Source organism: Protopterus annectens, chromosome 8.part0, assembly GCF_019279795.1.
Source record: "Protopterus annectens isolate FY-2018-M chromosome 8.part0, PAN1.0, whole genome shotgun sequence".
In the NCBI taxonomy this organism is placed as follows: Eukaryota; Metazoa; Chordata; order Ceratodontiformes; family Protopteridae; genus Protopterus; species Protopterus annectens.
The window spans coordinates 1,662,741,872-1,662,755,798 of record NC_056741.1 but is presented as its reverse complement, the minus strand read 5'-3'; the positions used below and the strand labels follow the sequence as shown (position 1 = coordinate 1,662,755,798).

The 13,927-nt window shown below is 41.7% G+C and overlaps 1 protein-coding gene across 4 annotated transcripts in view; it reads left to right on the top strand.

Moving 5' to 3' along the window:
- Window positions 1-13,927, top strand: part of MSANTD2 (Myb/SANT DNA binding domain containing 2) — a 954,611-nt gene that overhangs the window by 334,908 nt on the left and 605,776 nt on the right. For all 4 annotated transcript variants that reach the window (XM_044081184.1, XM_044081185.1, XM_044081186.1 and 1 more), the window contains exon 2: window positions 8,473-8,731. In XM_044081184.1, coding sequence (XP_043937119.1) covers window positions 8,473-8,731 — 259 coding nt within the window. The remainder of the gene's footprint in view (window positions 1-8,472; window positions 8,732-13,927) is intronic.

The window sequence follows — 13,927 nt, the reverse complement described above, 5'->3', positions numbered from 1 at the left end:
CCCCCAGGGGATCAGATCTCACTCCACCAGGGCGGCATCTACTTCTGCAGCCTTTCTCAGGGGTGTTCCTAACAGAGATATTCTAGGAGCTGCTACCTGGAGTTCTGTACATACTTTTACCAAGCATTATCATTTACCAATTTTCTCTAAATCCAGAACTGGCTTTGCCACTGCTGTCTTACAGGGCCTTATAGCTGGTCCTAATGCTGTATAAATTCCTCCTCCCATCTATAGCTTTGGGAATCTACCCAAATGTAATGACTGCAACAGTGAAACACTAAGAACATAGTACAGTTGTGTACACTTACCATAAATGTAGATGTTTGAGTGTATTCACTGTTGCAGTCCTGTTTACCCTCCCTCCAGCCCCCAGTTTTTCTCTGACTATACCGCTACTTTCTGTTACTATGCTTAAAATCCTTTTTGGTGTTTTTGCTTTTGGTTGGAGGTATACCTTTGTGTCTTTGTGTTTATTTGCTCCCCATTGGGGGGGCACCTGACATCTGGGGCAAGAAAAACTGATGTAATGACATCGGCTGCATGTTTTACACCCCTGACGAACTGACGTCATGGAAGAAGGGACAGCAACCGATGCAGGACCCAAGACTTTGTTAATCAGGCCGACTGAGGGCAACCTGCCAGCAGATTACCCAAATGTGTAATGACTGCAACAGTGAATACACTCTAACATCTACATTTATGGTAAGTGTACACAACTGTACTTTACATGTCATCCAGGAAGGGAAAGTAAAGGTGCGGTCATCAGCTCCCCCATAAGGATACCCACAAACTCTGCCTTTTTCTGTCTTGGGCCTACCCATGACCGGGATCTCAGGCCATCATCCCTGAGACACTCCGCACATTTACTTAGAGAATCAGCATCTTAAACGCTTAGCATTAGGGATGGAAGGGTCATCTGGTGAAGTCCATAGAACCACCTAAAAAGAAGGCCAAGGTTCTCAGGCCTGAAATTGCTGCTGCTCCTTCTCCACCTGATGTCCCTCCTGTGGCCGACGTTCTCCTGGAGGAACGTTCTGAGTATGTGGAAACAGGTATAGTGGGTACTCCTCGGGAGACTGCAGAACATAGGGCAAGAAGGCATTTCCGGGTAAGGCTTGCAGATGTCACCTTCCGACAAGGTGGAACCTCGGCTTATGGTTATGGTTAGTTTATGGTTATGGTAAGATTTTACTCATCTATTCTTTCCTTTGTTTGAATCCCAGATACTGTTGGTTTATCCTTTTCTAATATGTTCTGGTTTCATGGGCAGCAAATAAAATCTGAGGTATGTTAGATCAGTAGGGCATTATGGGTCAATGAATAGTTAGATAGTTTGTGTTCCACAATCTGGAAAAAGCAGCCGAGAGGGATCAGAGGGTCGGATACAGTATAAGTTCGTATTTGTTCTGACAGCAAGAAATTCCTTTTTTGAATGCAGTTTGAGCTATTCACAGAACTATAAAAAATATAAATTAACCCTGAGTATCTCTCAAAAATAAGGTGGAACAGTGGCATAGGGGATAGCATTGTCGCCTCACAGCAAAACGTTCCCTGGTTAGATTCTTGACTGGGGTGCCTTCAATGTTGAGTCTGCATGTTTTCCCTGTGTTTGAATGGGTTTCCTTCAGGTGTTGTGGTTTCCTCCCACATTACAAAGACATGCAGTAGGTGAATTGAGCACACTAAATTGGTCATAGGTGTGAGTGTACTGTGGAAGTACTACCAGACAAGGCTGGCCACCCAGCAGTTTAAACCTTGACTCTAGGTGATTGTCACCATTAAAGTCACACTCCGACCCCCATGTGGAAAAATGGGGAAAAGGGGTTATGGATGGATGGATTTCTCAGAATCTAAAATAGCAGTACAGATGTTAGTGACATTTGTTTTTGGTGTCTTCTGAGGTTTCATTTAATGCCATGGAAGTGGTTTGTAAATGATTCGGTTTTGGAAATTTTTTATATATGAAAATATAGCGTATCTTTATAATTACTAGCAATATTTCTAGTGTAGTTAGTTTATACAGTAATGTATTTTTCTAAATCCCACTATGACATTTCACTCCATGCATGTCAACAAGTTAGGATAATATGATTGTAAATATGATGATGAAAGTATCCACAGCAAGATATCCTAGAGTAACAATTTTAGTGCTATTTTGTTACTTAAACTTTGCCATTTTTTGTGCTGTCTATTATTCACTGGTGAGTCACTCCCTTAAGGAATCTTGCTCCCGAGAATGTCTTTATACTGCAAGAAGCTGTTGGTGTTGAACGGATGTATGCAAAACTGGTGCTGTAGACATGAATGAGTTAAGTAAAGAGTTGGAGAAGGCCTTGCCCACTTGCAAGAAATGCTGATGTCCTTCAAGGATGCATCTGCAGTCATAACATATGGGTTGTCCTGCCTCAGGCAGCCCTTCGGTCGGCCGGATTCCAAAGTCTGGGTCCGGCGTCGGCTGATGTCGCCTCCTCCCCGACGTCAGAGCGGCTGGGGTATAAAAGCATCAGCCGACGCCATTTTCCCCAGTCTTTCTTGCCGTGCGGTGCCCGAAGCAGAAGCTGTTCGCAAGTGCCGGTCGGTCAGATCCAGAGATTTCAGCTACCGAAGACTTCGAAAAAAGCTAAGTACCCCGTTGGGGACTCTTTCTTGCCTCAGCTGATGTCAGACAAAGTAAATAATTGTTTAACTTGTGGGAAACAAATATCTCATAAGGATTTCCATTCTTACTGCCTTCCTTGCTTAGGCCCAGACCGCGACGTATCAGCTTGTTTAGCCTGTGCCTCCTTCAACCGACGGACTCTCAGACGTTGGTCGGAGTTTGCAGAGGAGTTTTTTGGAACCGATTTTGCTTATAAAATGCCGTCGGAGACTCTGACTACGCATATGGTCAAAAAACGCAAGGAAAAGGACCGACACTCGCGGCCCGCGGTTTCGGCTGAAACCACGGCTAGGCCTACCGCAAGTGTCTCGGTTTCGGCTGAAACAGAGTCCACGGCTATTCCTACTACCGAAACCATACCTCCGACCACCAAGGCCAGAGAGGCCCCGGCTGAGTCGGCTTCAGAACTCCCTACCGAAGCTAGTGTTCAGGATTTGTCCGACACCATACCTTTGGACATTTCTACCCCTGCACGTGGGGCAGCTAGGCCCCCAGCTTCTATGTCTATTAAGGCCTTCTCCAGGGCTAAAGCTGCCAAACTTTCAAAAGCTTTGCCTGCCAAATCTACATCCCAGAGGCCTTCCTCTAGTTCTCAGATCCTCAGTCTTGCTGAGGACCTTATCTCCTTATTTAGGGGTTCCCAACCTCACCCAGACAGGGCCTCCCAACCACCTCCAGACAAAAGGCCCAGGACTGACCCCTCTGAACCTCACTCCTCAGATTACTCCACGGATGGATCTGATTTGTCAGACCACCAGGAAGGGGCCTACTCGCCTTATGAGGATTCAGATGCAGAAGAATCTATCCCTTCAGCCTCTCCCCCTGAGGAATTTTCTTTTGGGGAGACCTTACATTCCATGAGAGAACACTTTCAATGGCAGGGTCAGGATTTCTCTGATTCTAGAAAAAGATTAAGGACCTTTTTGCATTTGCCCAAGCATAGGCCCTTAGCTATACCTCCGGTTCTAACAGTAATTGATGATGTGTACAATGATGTCAGTACTGCACCTGATACTCTTCCTCCAGCCCCCTCCAAACCTGACAGATATTACAGGGTCCCGGATTCTCACTTCCACCTGCATAAAGCCCATGCTGCAGACCCAGAAACTATTTCTCAGGGCCCTAAAGGGGTTGCAGCGGCTACTGCCAAAAATCCCCTACCCTCTGAAAAACAGTCTAGAGCATTAGAGAGATGGGGAAAAAAGGTTTATACATCTGCTACTCTTTCTGCCAGGGCATTAAACTGTCAATTCCATATGATACAGTACCAAGAATTTTTGTTAGATCAGCTAAATAAGAAACTTTCTGCACCTGAACCCTTAGACCATAAATCCCTTCAGGATTTGGTACACAACTCGCAACAGGTCAGTAATCATTTCTTAAAATGTGGCTATGATGCACTGGAGGCTTCATTTAGATCAGCTATGACTGGGGCAGTAATTCGCAGGCATGCCTGGCTGAAGGAACAATCTTTACCAGACCATGTCAAGGCTAAACTCCTCGATGCTCCAATGGAAAAACAACATTTATTTGGCTCCCCTGCACAAGAAATTCTAAAGAAGGTTGAGGAAAAAGCAAAATCTGTGCAAACAGTTAAAGATTTCCTGCAAGTTCAACCGCCGAGGTTCAGCAGAAACTGGCCTACAAAGAATTGGTCCTTTCCAGACTCCTCCAGAGCACAGAGAGGCAGAAACAGGCGCCCTAGAGGCAGAAGTCAATCCAAGGGCCCCTACAGAGGCCGTCAGTGGCAGCCTGCAAACCAGAGGAGTGGTGCAACAGCTACAACTACTACCACTACTACAGGACAGACCCAATGACTTGACGCTGATTCCGCCTACCAGGGATCAACTGGAAGCACCCTTGGGCGGAAAGTTGGCTTTATTCTCAAAAAACTGGCATTGCATTACAAAGGATACATGGACATTGCAAATAATAGACAAAGGATACAGGTTTCACTTCCATACTTTGCCAAAAAGAGGCGGAATGCCAAACCTTCCATCAAACCAGAAGGTAGAGGCTTTAAGACAAATCAGCAAGTTAATTCAGATGAAAGCTATAGAAAGGGTACCATCTACAGAACAAGGCCAAGGATTTTACTCCAGACTATTCCTTGTGCCAAGAAAAGAAAACCAATGGAGGCCTATACTCGACCTGTCCACACTGAACACTTATCTCGTTGTGCCAAAATTCAAAATGCTGACCCTACAGCAACTTCTTCCCATGTTGGGCAAGGAGTCTTGGCTGGTGACTCTAGATCTCAAGGAGGCATACCTGCATGTCCCTATTCGACCAGATTGCAGAAGACACCTCAGATTTCTTGCAGGATCAGAGCATTATCAATTCTCAGCATTGCCCTTTGGCTTATCTACTGTGCCCAGAGTATTCACGAAATGCCTGGCATCAGTAATTGCACACTGCAGACTTCAGGGAATTCAGATTTATCCATACCTGGACGACTGCCTAATACAAGCGGACAACAAGAAGAAGTTGTTAAAGGACTTGGCCTATGCCATACACCTGCTACAAACCTTGGGATACACAGTCAACATCCAAAAGTCAAGACTAGTACCATCCCAAAGGATAACCTTTTTGGGTGCGGATCTGGACACAATCACTCGGATGGCTTTTCTCACAGAAAAAAAACAAAAACAACTTCCAGATTACTTCATGACTCTGACAAGACAAACTCAGCTTACTGCAAGGAAAGTCCTGCAGGCCCTGGGTTACATGGCATCCTGCATAATTTTAATTCCACATACCAGGTTGCATATGAGGAAATTACAATGGTACCTAAGGAATGTATGGTCTCAACACAGTCACAGTCTAGAAACCATGATACAAATCATTCCATGCCTTCAAAAGGAATTCCTGTGGTGGGCTCAGGCCTGCCAGTCCAACAGAGGGTTGCCTTTCAACAAACCAAAAACAAGGCAGACCATCACCACGGACGCCTCAGACCGAGGATGGGGAGCACACATGGAGGACAAACGTATCCAAGGCCTATGGTCTCAAGGGCAGCTAGGCATGCACATAAACCAAAAGGAAATGCTGGCAGTAAGACATGCAATCGAGACATTCAGACCCTTCCTCCAGCAAGGACACCTGTTAATACGGACAGACAACACCACGGTCATGTGGTACATAAACAGGGAGGCAGACATTCCTACCCTCTATGCCGGATGGCTATGGATCTCTGGAACCTTTGCCTGAATCTCAACATCCAGCTGCAGGCCAAATTCGTACCAGGAAAAGAGAATATGCTAGCAGACAGCTTAAGCAGAACTACCATGGATGCACACGAATGGATGCTGCATCCAGACATCTTCAAACTCATAACAAAGAAATGGGGAATCCCAGAGATAGATCTGTTCGCCTCCCCACTCAACCACCAACTGAAGAAATTCTGCTCAAGGACATACCACCCACAAGCCTGGAGGGTGGACTCTCTCTCTTTCAGCTGGAGGTCCCTAACAGTATATGCTTTTCCACCTCTCCCATTGATGTACAAGGTTCTACTGAAGATCAGGGAGGAACAGCCAAAAGTCATACTAATAGCTCCGGACTGGCCAAGGCAGCATTGGTACCCGCTACTGAGAAGCATGTCTCAGGCACACTCATGGTCTCTTCCCCTATGGCCTCTTCTTCTAATGCAGAACAATTTCAGGACCCTGCATCCCAACTTGAAAACACTGCAGCTAACTGCCTGGAAGATTCCTTAAAGCCCAACCACACCGTATTATCTCAGAGGGTGAAGGACATTATCCTGGAGGCTCGCAGACCTTCCACAAGAAAGGCATACTCAGCTAAATGGAAGAGATTTCTCATTTGGAGCACATCAAAGGGCACAGATGTCACAGTGGCAAACCTAGCACACATCCTAGAATACTTTGCAGAATTGTTCCACAATGGCCTGTCTTATTCATCCATTAAGATGCATGCTTCAGCAATTTCAGCAGAATACAATATGGATCCACCTATCTTCTCACACCCTCTTCTCAGACCATTTTTGAGAGGGATCAAAAATGTTAAACCTCCAAGAAGACCCCCCCCCTACCTGCATGGGATCTCAATTTTGTGCTGGAAAAACTGACGCTACCTCCTTTTGAACCAGCAGCATCAGCAGACCTCCAGTTTTTATCTTGGAAAACTGCATTCCTTCTGGCAATCACTTCAGCAAGAAGAGTATCTGAGTTACAGGCCTTAATGGCAGTGCAGCCTTTTCTTATTTTTCACCAGGATAGAGTGTCACTGAGAACCAATCCTACTTTCATGCCAAAGGTGGTATCTAGGGTATCCTTGAACCAAGCTATTCACTTGCCCACGTTCTTCCCTAACCCACAGAACAAAGGGGAAAAACTTTTGCACACCTTGGATATACACAGACAACTACGCTACTATTTGGACAGAACTAAAACTAACAGAAGAACTGACCAACTTTTTGTAGCATATGCAACTGGGGTGCAAGGAAGAGCAATTTCCAAACAGACAATTTCAAAATGGATAGGAAATTGCGTTCGTTTTTGCTAGTCCTTTCATGGAAAGACAGTTCCTGAAAATATCAGGCCTCACTCCACAAGGGCCACAGCCACCACTACAGCTTTCCTACGAGGGGTGGCTACCAAGGACATTTTAGAAGCTTCTACTTGGAGCTCCGTGCATACATTTGCCAAGCATTACAATCTACCCTTATACTCCAGATCCCGAGCAGGGTTTGCAACTGCAGTACTGCAGGGGATCATAACTACACCATAATTCTCTTAGTACCTCCTCCCCCAGATTGGCTATGGTATTCTACCCATATGTTATGACTGCAGATGCATCCTTGAAGGACATAGTACAGTTTTGTACCTACCATAAATGTAGATGTCCGATAGGTATGCATCTGCAGTCAGGATTACCCACCCTCCTTCCCCTCTGTGGTATTCCTAGGGAACTTACCCCTCTTTCAGCTAGCTGGGGGAATCTATTATGGTGTATTTGTTTGTTTGTTTATATATGTATATAATTTGCAGATGTTCAGAGCTTTTCAGCATTTATCCAAATTTAGCCTTCCTACAGGACACCTGGCATCTGGGGCAAGAAACACTGAGGAAAATGGCGTCGGCTGATGCTTTTATACCCCAGCCGCTCTGACGTCGGGGAGGAGGCGACATCAGCCAACGCCGGACCCAGACTTTGGAATTCGGCCGACCGAAGGGCTGCCTGAGGCAGGACAACCCATATGTTATGACTGCAGATGCATACCTATCGGACATCTACATTTATGGTAGGTACAAAACTGTACTTTTTTGGAGTTTCACCAAGTTTAAATGATCAATAGTACAGCTGGTAGATGTTGTGTTTATTGCTGTTAGGGTGTATCTCAGACTGGGGATCACTTCTGTTTGTGCTCTTCAATGTTTTTGTTATGGAGCTTTAACCAAAAAAAGAGGCTTAACTTCCTTGCAATTGGCACATAAATGAGTGCTGATGGGGAGAGGTACTTCAGTGACTTGCCTGAGATAGCAGGAGGCATAGCTTCTAAACCTGAGTGGTTAGACTTCCTTGTAGACTTGAAGTACTGTTGCACTGGAAGATGTGCACCAGTAAAGTAGGCTTTCCAAGTGGTTACTAGAGAGTAAGTCAGGGATGGAATTGGAAAGGGCTTGGAATCTGTGCAGAATCAATGGGAATAGAAGTAGCACGTGCTAGTGGCAGAATCTGAGTCAACTAGATACACTTACTGTTTTACTGCTGGCATCCAGCATGTATATTTGTATATATAAATGTGATCTGTAAACAAGTAATCAGGTGCTGCTACTGTTGTTTCACAGACACTGAGGCGGTGTTACAGTCGAGTGAAGGAGCATGGCCTCGGGAAGAGGAAGAGCAGTTACACCTTTGAACAGCTGGAGCAGGTGTTTGGACAGGGAGGATGGGAACCCCAGCCCTGCCAGCCTGTATTGATCAACAGCAGTGGCCTTTACCAGGAGATGGAGTCTGATGGCAGCACCATGGAGGATTATTCCCAGGATGAATGGGGAAACCACAACCAGGAGCTTCGTGGATGCACTGAAACGGACCAGGAAATAGGTAAGAAAGGTCAGGATGACTAATGAAAGAGCCCAGCTGTCATTGCTTTCAAGAACAAGGTAGATTGCAGTGTGACACTGGGTACTTGTGCTTTTGGACTCCTTTCATTCTGTTTTGCAGTTTGCCAGTGGGGTAGAATTTGATTTTGTAGAACTTTTAAGAGGTGTGGAACAGGAGAGACAGGAAAGTGTTGCTTAATCAGCTGCATTTAATGTCTGTGCCGTTTCTGAGGAATATCTTCTCAAGAAATGTCTGTTACACGACAGAAATGTTTCTAAGCAAAATTAATAGAGATTATGTCCTTTTTATAGTTGGATTGATTTCTGGTGTGCCAGACTGCCGGCCTGGATTATGTGACTTTACCATTGTAGAAACCAGTTGAACATCTTGTAGCTGTTAACTGCTGGGGATAATGTAGCCAAAATAGAGTTGTTTGTAGGTGGTCAATTTGGATTCTTTAAGAAATTCTGATGTGTTTTGTACTCTTCTGACAGAATTATTCATTAGTAATGTTGGTAAACATTTAAGAGAAGGCCCACTCAGTTATTGTTTAATAATGCGATTTGCATTTCTTAGTCTATCTGCAACTTAAGATTTTTACCACAGATAGGTGTTTAACATAAATCATTTTGCAGTACCATTCATTGCAAGTGACGTTATGGACAGAAAGATGACCAACCATGTGTCATGTAAGTTGTATCTGTTCTTAACCAATGTTTTCATATTCTGTTTAATTTGGTATAATTGTTTTTTTATATTTTTAAAGATTGTAACATCATTGTTCTTATAATGTTTCATAGTACTTTGGAGCTTTTCTCACTGGAACTCCACTGAATATGTACTCCTACTGAGAAGGATTTTCCCGGTAATCAGATGTCAATAAATAAATCCAGACTGTATCCAGAACCTATTCCCATATGAGATTTAGGAATGAACCGACGCATCATTACTGCAACAGTGATATAGTTATACAGTTGTGTAGGCACTTAATGCAGTTGTAGATGTTATAGAAAATTCACTATTGCAATAGCAGTTCCCTTCCTTCTCCTCTCTAGTTCCCTTTTTAGGGACTTTTATGGTTTGGGTCAGGTACATTGATCATGGTTGTCCCTACTTCTCTCCTGTACTCCCTTGACATTGTGCCAATCTTTCTCAGAGTTGACCCATGTCATGGGGCGGAAGCCCCCTAGTCTTCTTGCTGGGTATACTTCTGGGGTGTGGGGGTTTGTATTGTGGTTCCAGATTTCTCCTTTGAGGAGAAGGACTAAAGGATGGTGGCAGTGGATGTCCTTTTACACCTGATGTTTCAGGATGGGCTGGTGGATGATATTTGCTAGGTCTACCAGATGAAGAGATGCTAAGCAGTGGAAATTGAGCTGGATGTCAGGCTGTCAAATATCATTTCCTACAGCAGTGTATAACTTTAACATCTACACCTATGGTAAGTTCTTGCAAAACTCTTCTATATTCTGTCTGACAGTATTTGATTGGAGGTGGAAAGCTGTTGCAGTCATAAGCTCATCAAATAGCAATGCTTTTGCTTGTTTTAAAGTTATACCACTTTCGCATGTGCAGTTTCATCCTTTGATTGGGTGTTCCTGATTTCCGGAAATTTTTTTTAAACCTTCACCCTTTTAGCAAACATTTCTTTGATGCAAACTTGTGTCTTGACATTGCTCTCCTGCCTTACTTGAAGATTTAATCTCTTTGTGTCTTGTAAGTGACAACATATTTAATTGTGGCTCCTTGTTCAGAGTGGCATAAGTTAGTGGAATGCAATAATCCTGCGGTTTTGACCACCTTTATTTCTTGTGTCATGGACTGTGGTAAGCTTGCAGGGCCTATGTAAGTGTGTCTTACCAAGGCTGTTAATTCTTTGCTGCATAACCACTGTAATTGTGTTACTAGCCAACCGCCAACAAGTGGTTTTCTTAACCAAGGCCAGTAATTCTGTGCTGCATAGCTGGTAGGCAAGTGGCTCTCTTATCAAGGCTGTTAATTCTGTGCTGCATAACCACAGTATTAGCAGTGTTACTAGTAAACTAGCAGCAAGTGGTTCTAAAGAGTGACATTTGAGATTAGTAGTTATCTCATCCCATTTCAGTATTCACACCTCTCCACTTTGGACTCCTTTATTTGCTGAAGTGTAGTCCAGAACCTCCAATTTCTGATCATAATGGTTGTCTGCTAGTGCTGCTTCCACCTACGGGAAATAAAAGTTGATCCATGCATTTTGCTTCATTGTTGTGTACCATTCTTGCTCATCAAAAAAAAAGCAGCTGCAGAGCATGGTAAAGCAACAACACGTAGAGTATTTCAGATTCAAAAAAACAATGTGAAATCACAATATCAACACTTTAATAATAAAGCTTTTGGACATAATCCTTCATCAGTGTAACATTCAAATTAACAGCTCATTTAAGTATAAAACAAAAGTGATCACATGATATCACTCAGCCAATAACACAAAAAAAAACATTTAGAATTAAAATGATCTCAAACACATTTGTTTGAACTTTAAAACAAGTTTAATGGAAATCATTCTATTTATGCCAGGGGCATGATCAGCATTTAAACGCAATATCCATTCATATTCCCTCAATTATAACTTATTATTCAAATCACCACCCCTGGCATCCTTAAAAACCACATCCAAAACCCTAAACATAAAAATCAGAGTTTCCCCATTTTCTTTCAAGTGTTGAGCCAGCGCAGTAGTCATGTTACCCCATACGAATTTCTGTTCTGTGTTCCACTATTCTCTCCCTTAATCTCAGAGTCGATTTTCCTACATAAAAGGCACAACATATCTTACAGGTAGCCAAATAATATTATTAGTATTACAATTTGCATAACAATTCAACATATATTTTCTGTCTGTTTTGTAATAGGGTGTGTGAAACATCTCTCCTTACTTATCTCACTAACCGAACAGTTGTAACAAGGAACAGTCAGTCCCTTGTCTAGTAGATACGACTTTTACCTGCTGCAGAAAATCTTTGTAACACAGACGTTTCTTAAGACTAGAGCAGTTTTTTACAAGAAAAATTCAGAAAACTATTAATATATTGTCAGCTCAGGAAGAGAACAAAAATACACCAATTTTTTTCTTATGACAGCTTCTATATCTCTACTACATCTGTTAAATCTTGTGACATAATATAATTTATTACTATTCTTATTTTTAAAAATAGTTTGGTATGAATCTGTTGAGCTAAAATATGGTTTCATTATATTATTTCTTTCACTAAGAACCTCACGATAAAGCTTTTCCAAGAGAGCTTTATCATAACCTCTATCAATGAATACTTCCATTACTTCATGCATTTGGGTAAGGGCAGATATTATCATTAGTATTAAGCCGACTAACTCTGCTGAACTGCGCTTTTACAATACTGTTAAAAATAAATGGGCATGCATATTTCCTCTGTCAAGATACATATTTTTATGCAATGGTTTCCTATATACAGTTGTATTCAATCCTTCATTATTAACAAAGTTTGACATCCAAAAAGTCAATGTTCGATCTAGAGCAAGTCAACTAAAATTTTAAGTTCAGTAATCATATTTATGTAATCAACAAATGACAATAATTCTGACTCACTGCTAACCCATACACGGAAGACATCATCAACAAATCTACAAAAGAACGATATCTTTGGTACATAGATGGAATTATTAAAAATGTGCGTCTTCCCATGTCTGTAAAGCCCGATGTGTTCCCCATAGGTGTGCCCATCTCCACACCCATTAATTGATGGTTGTATTTGTCAAATAGGAAGATGTTATTCAGGACTATTTGTAATAGTTCACATATTATTTCAATCTGTCTACCATTCTTACTCCCTGTTTCAGCCAAAAGTTCTCTTATTGCACATATTCCATAGTCCTGAGGAATCATTGTAAAAAGCGAAACAATGTCTGTTACAAAAAAAAAAGCAATATTATTAGCTTCATACCACTCACAAAGTTGAGTTAAAAAATCATCAGTGTCTTTAAAACTCTTAACGTATTTCAAATAATCACTTAATAAATCTTGCAAAATTAAATATATGGATTCAGTCATCCATCCCCTTCCAGAGACTATAGGTCTCATTGGGGGGTTATGCAAATATTTATATATCTTTGGATTGTCATACAGCCTTGGTATAATAGGACAGGGAACACTAAAATAATGAAATAAATCCAATGATATAGCATTATTTGTAACTCGTATGTCATTCAATTCACATTTTCTCATTTTCATTTGGAAACTTTTCAATACTAATGCATCAAATAATAAAAGGTCCAGTACATTCATTCCTGTTAGCCACCCTGTCGTAACTTTTCTTAGTGAAATTTGTGAGAAACAAATTTGTGACCTATTTGAACAACGCTCCTTTCGTAAATCTTATGGAAATGAATGTTACCGATGTACAAAAATGTATAGAGAATGTTAATTTAATTATATGAGTTACAAATTAATAATGGTATATCATGGGATTTATGTTATTATTTTAGTGTTTCTTGTGATGCAGTAGAGATATAGAAGCTGGCATGTGAAAAAATTGGTGTAATTTATCTCTCCCTGAGTTGATTAATATATTAATAGTTTTCCGAATTTTTCTTATAAAAACTGTTCTAATCTTAAGAAACGTCTTTGTTACAAAGATTTTCTGCAGCAGGTAAAAGTCGTATCTACTAGACTAGGGACTGTTCCTTGTTACAACTGTTCGGTTTGTGAGATTAGAGAGAGATGTTTTACACACCCTATTACAAATAGAAGATGTATGTTGAATTGTTATGCGAATTGAAATACTAATAATATTGTTTGGCTACCTGTAAGATATGTTCTACATTTTATGTGGGAAAATCAACTTGGAGATTAAAGGAGAGAATGGTGGAACATAGATCAGAAATCCATATGGGGTATTATGACTAATGCGCTGGCTCAACACTTGAAAGAAAATGAGGAAAATCATGTTTTTACGTTTAGGGTTTTGGATGTGGTTTTGAAGGATGCCAGGGGTGGTGATTTGAATAATAAGTTAGAATTGAGGGAATATGAGTGGATATTGCGTTTAAACGCTAATCATGCCCCTGGCATAAATAGAATGAATTGCCATTAAACCTGTTTTAAAGTTCAAACAAATGTGTTTGAGATCATTTTAATTTTAAATGTGTTTTTGTGTTGTTGGCTGTGGGATATGTGATCAT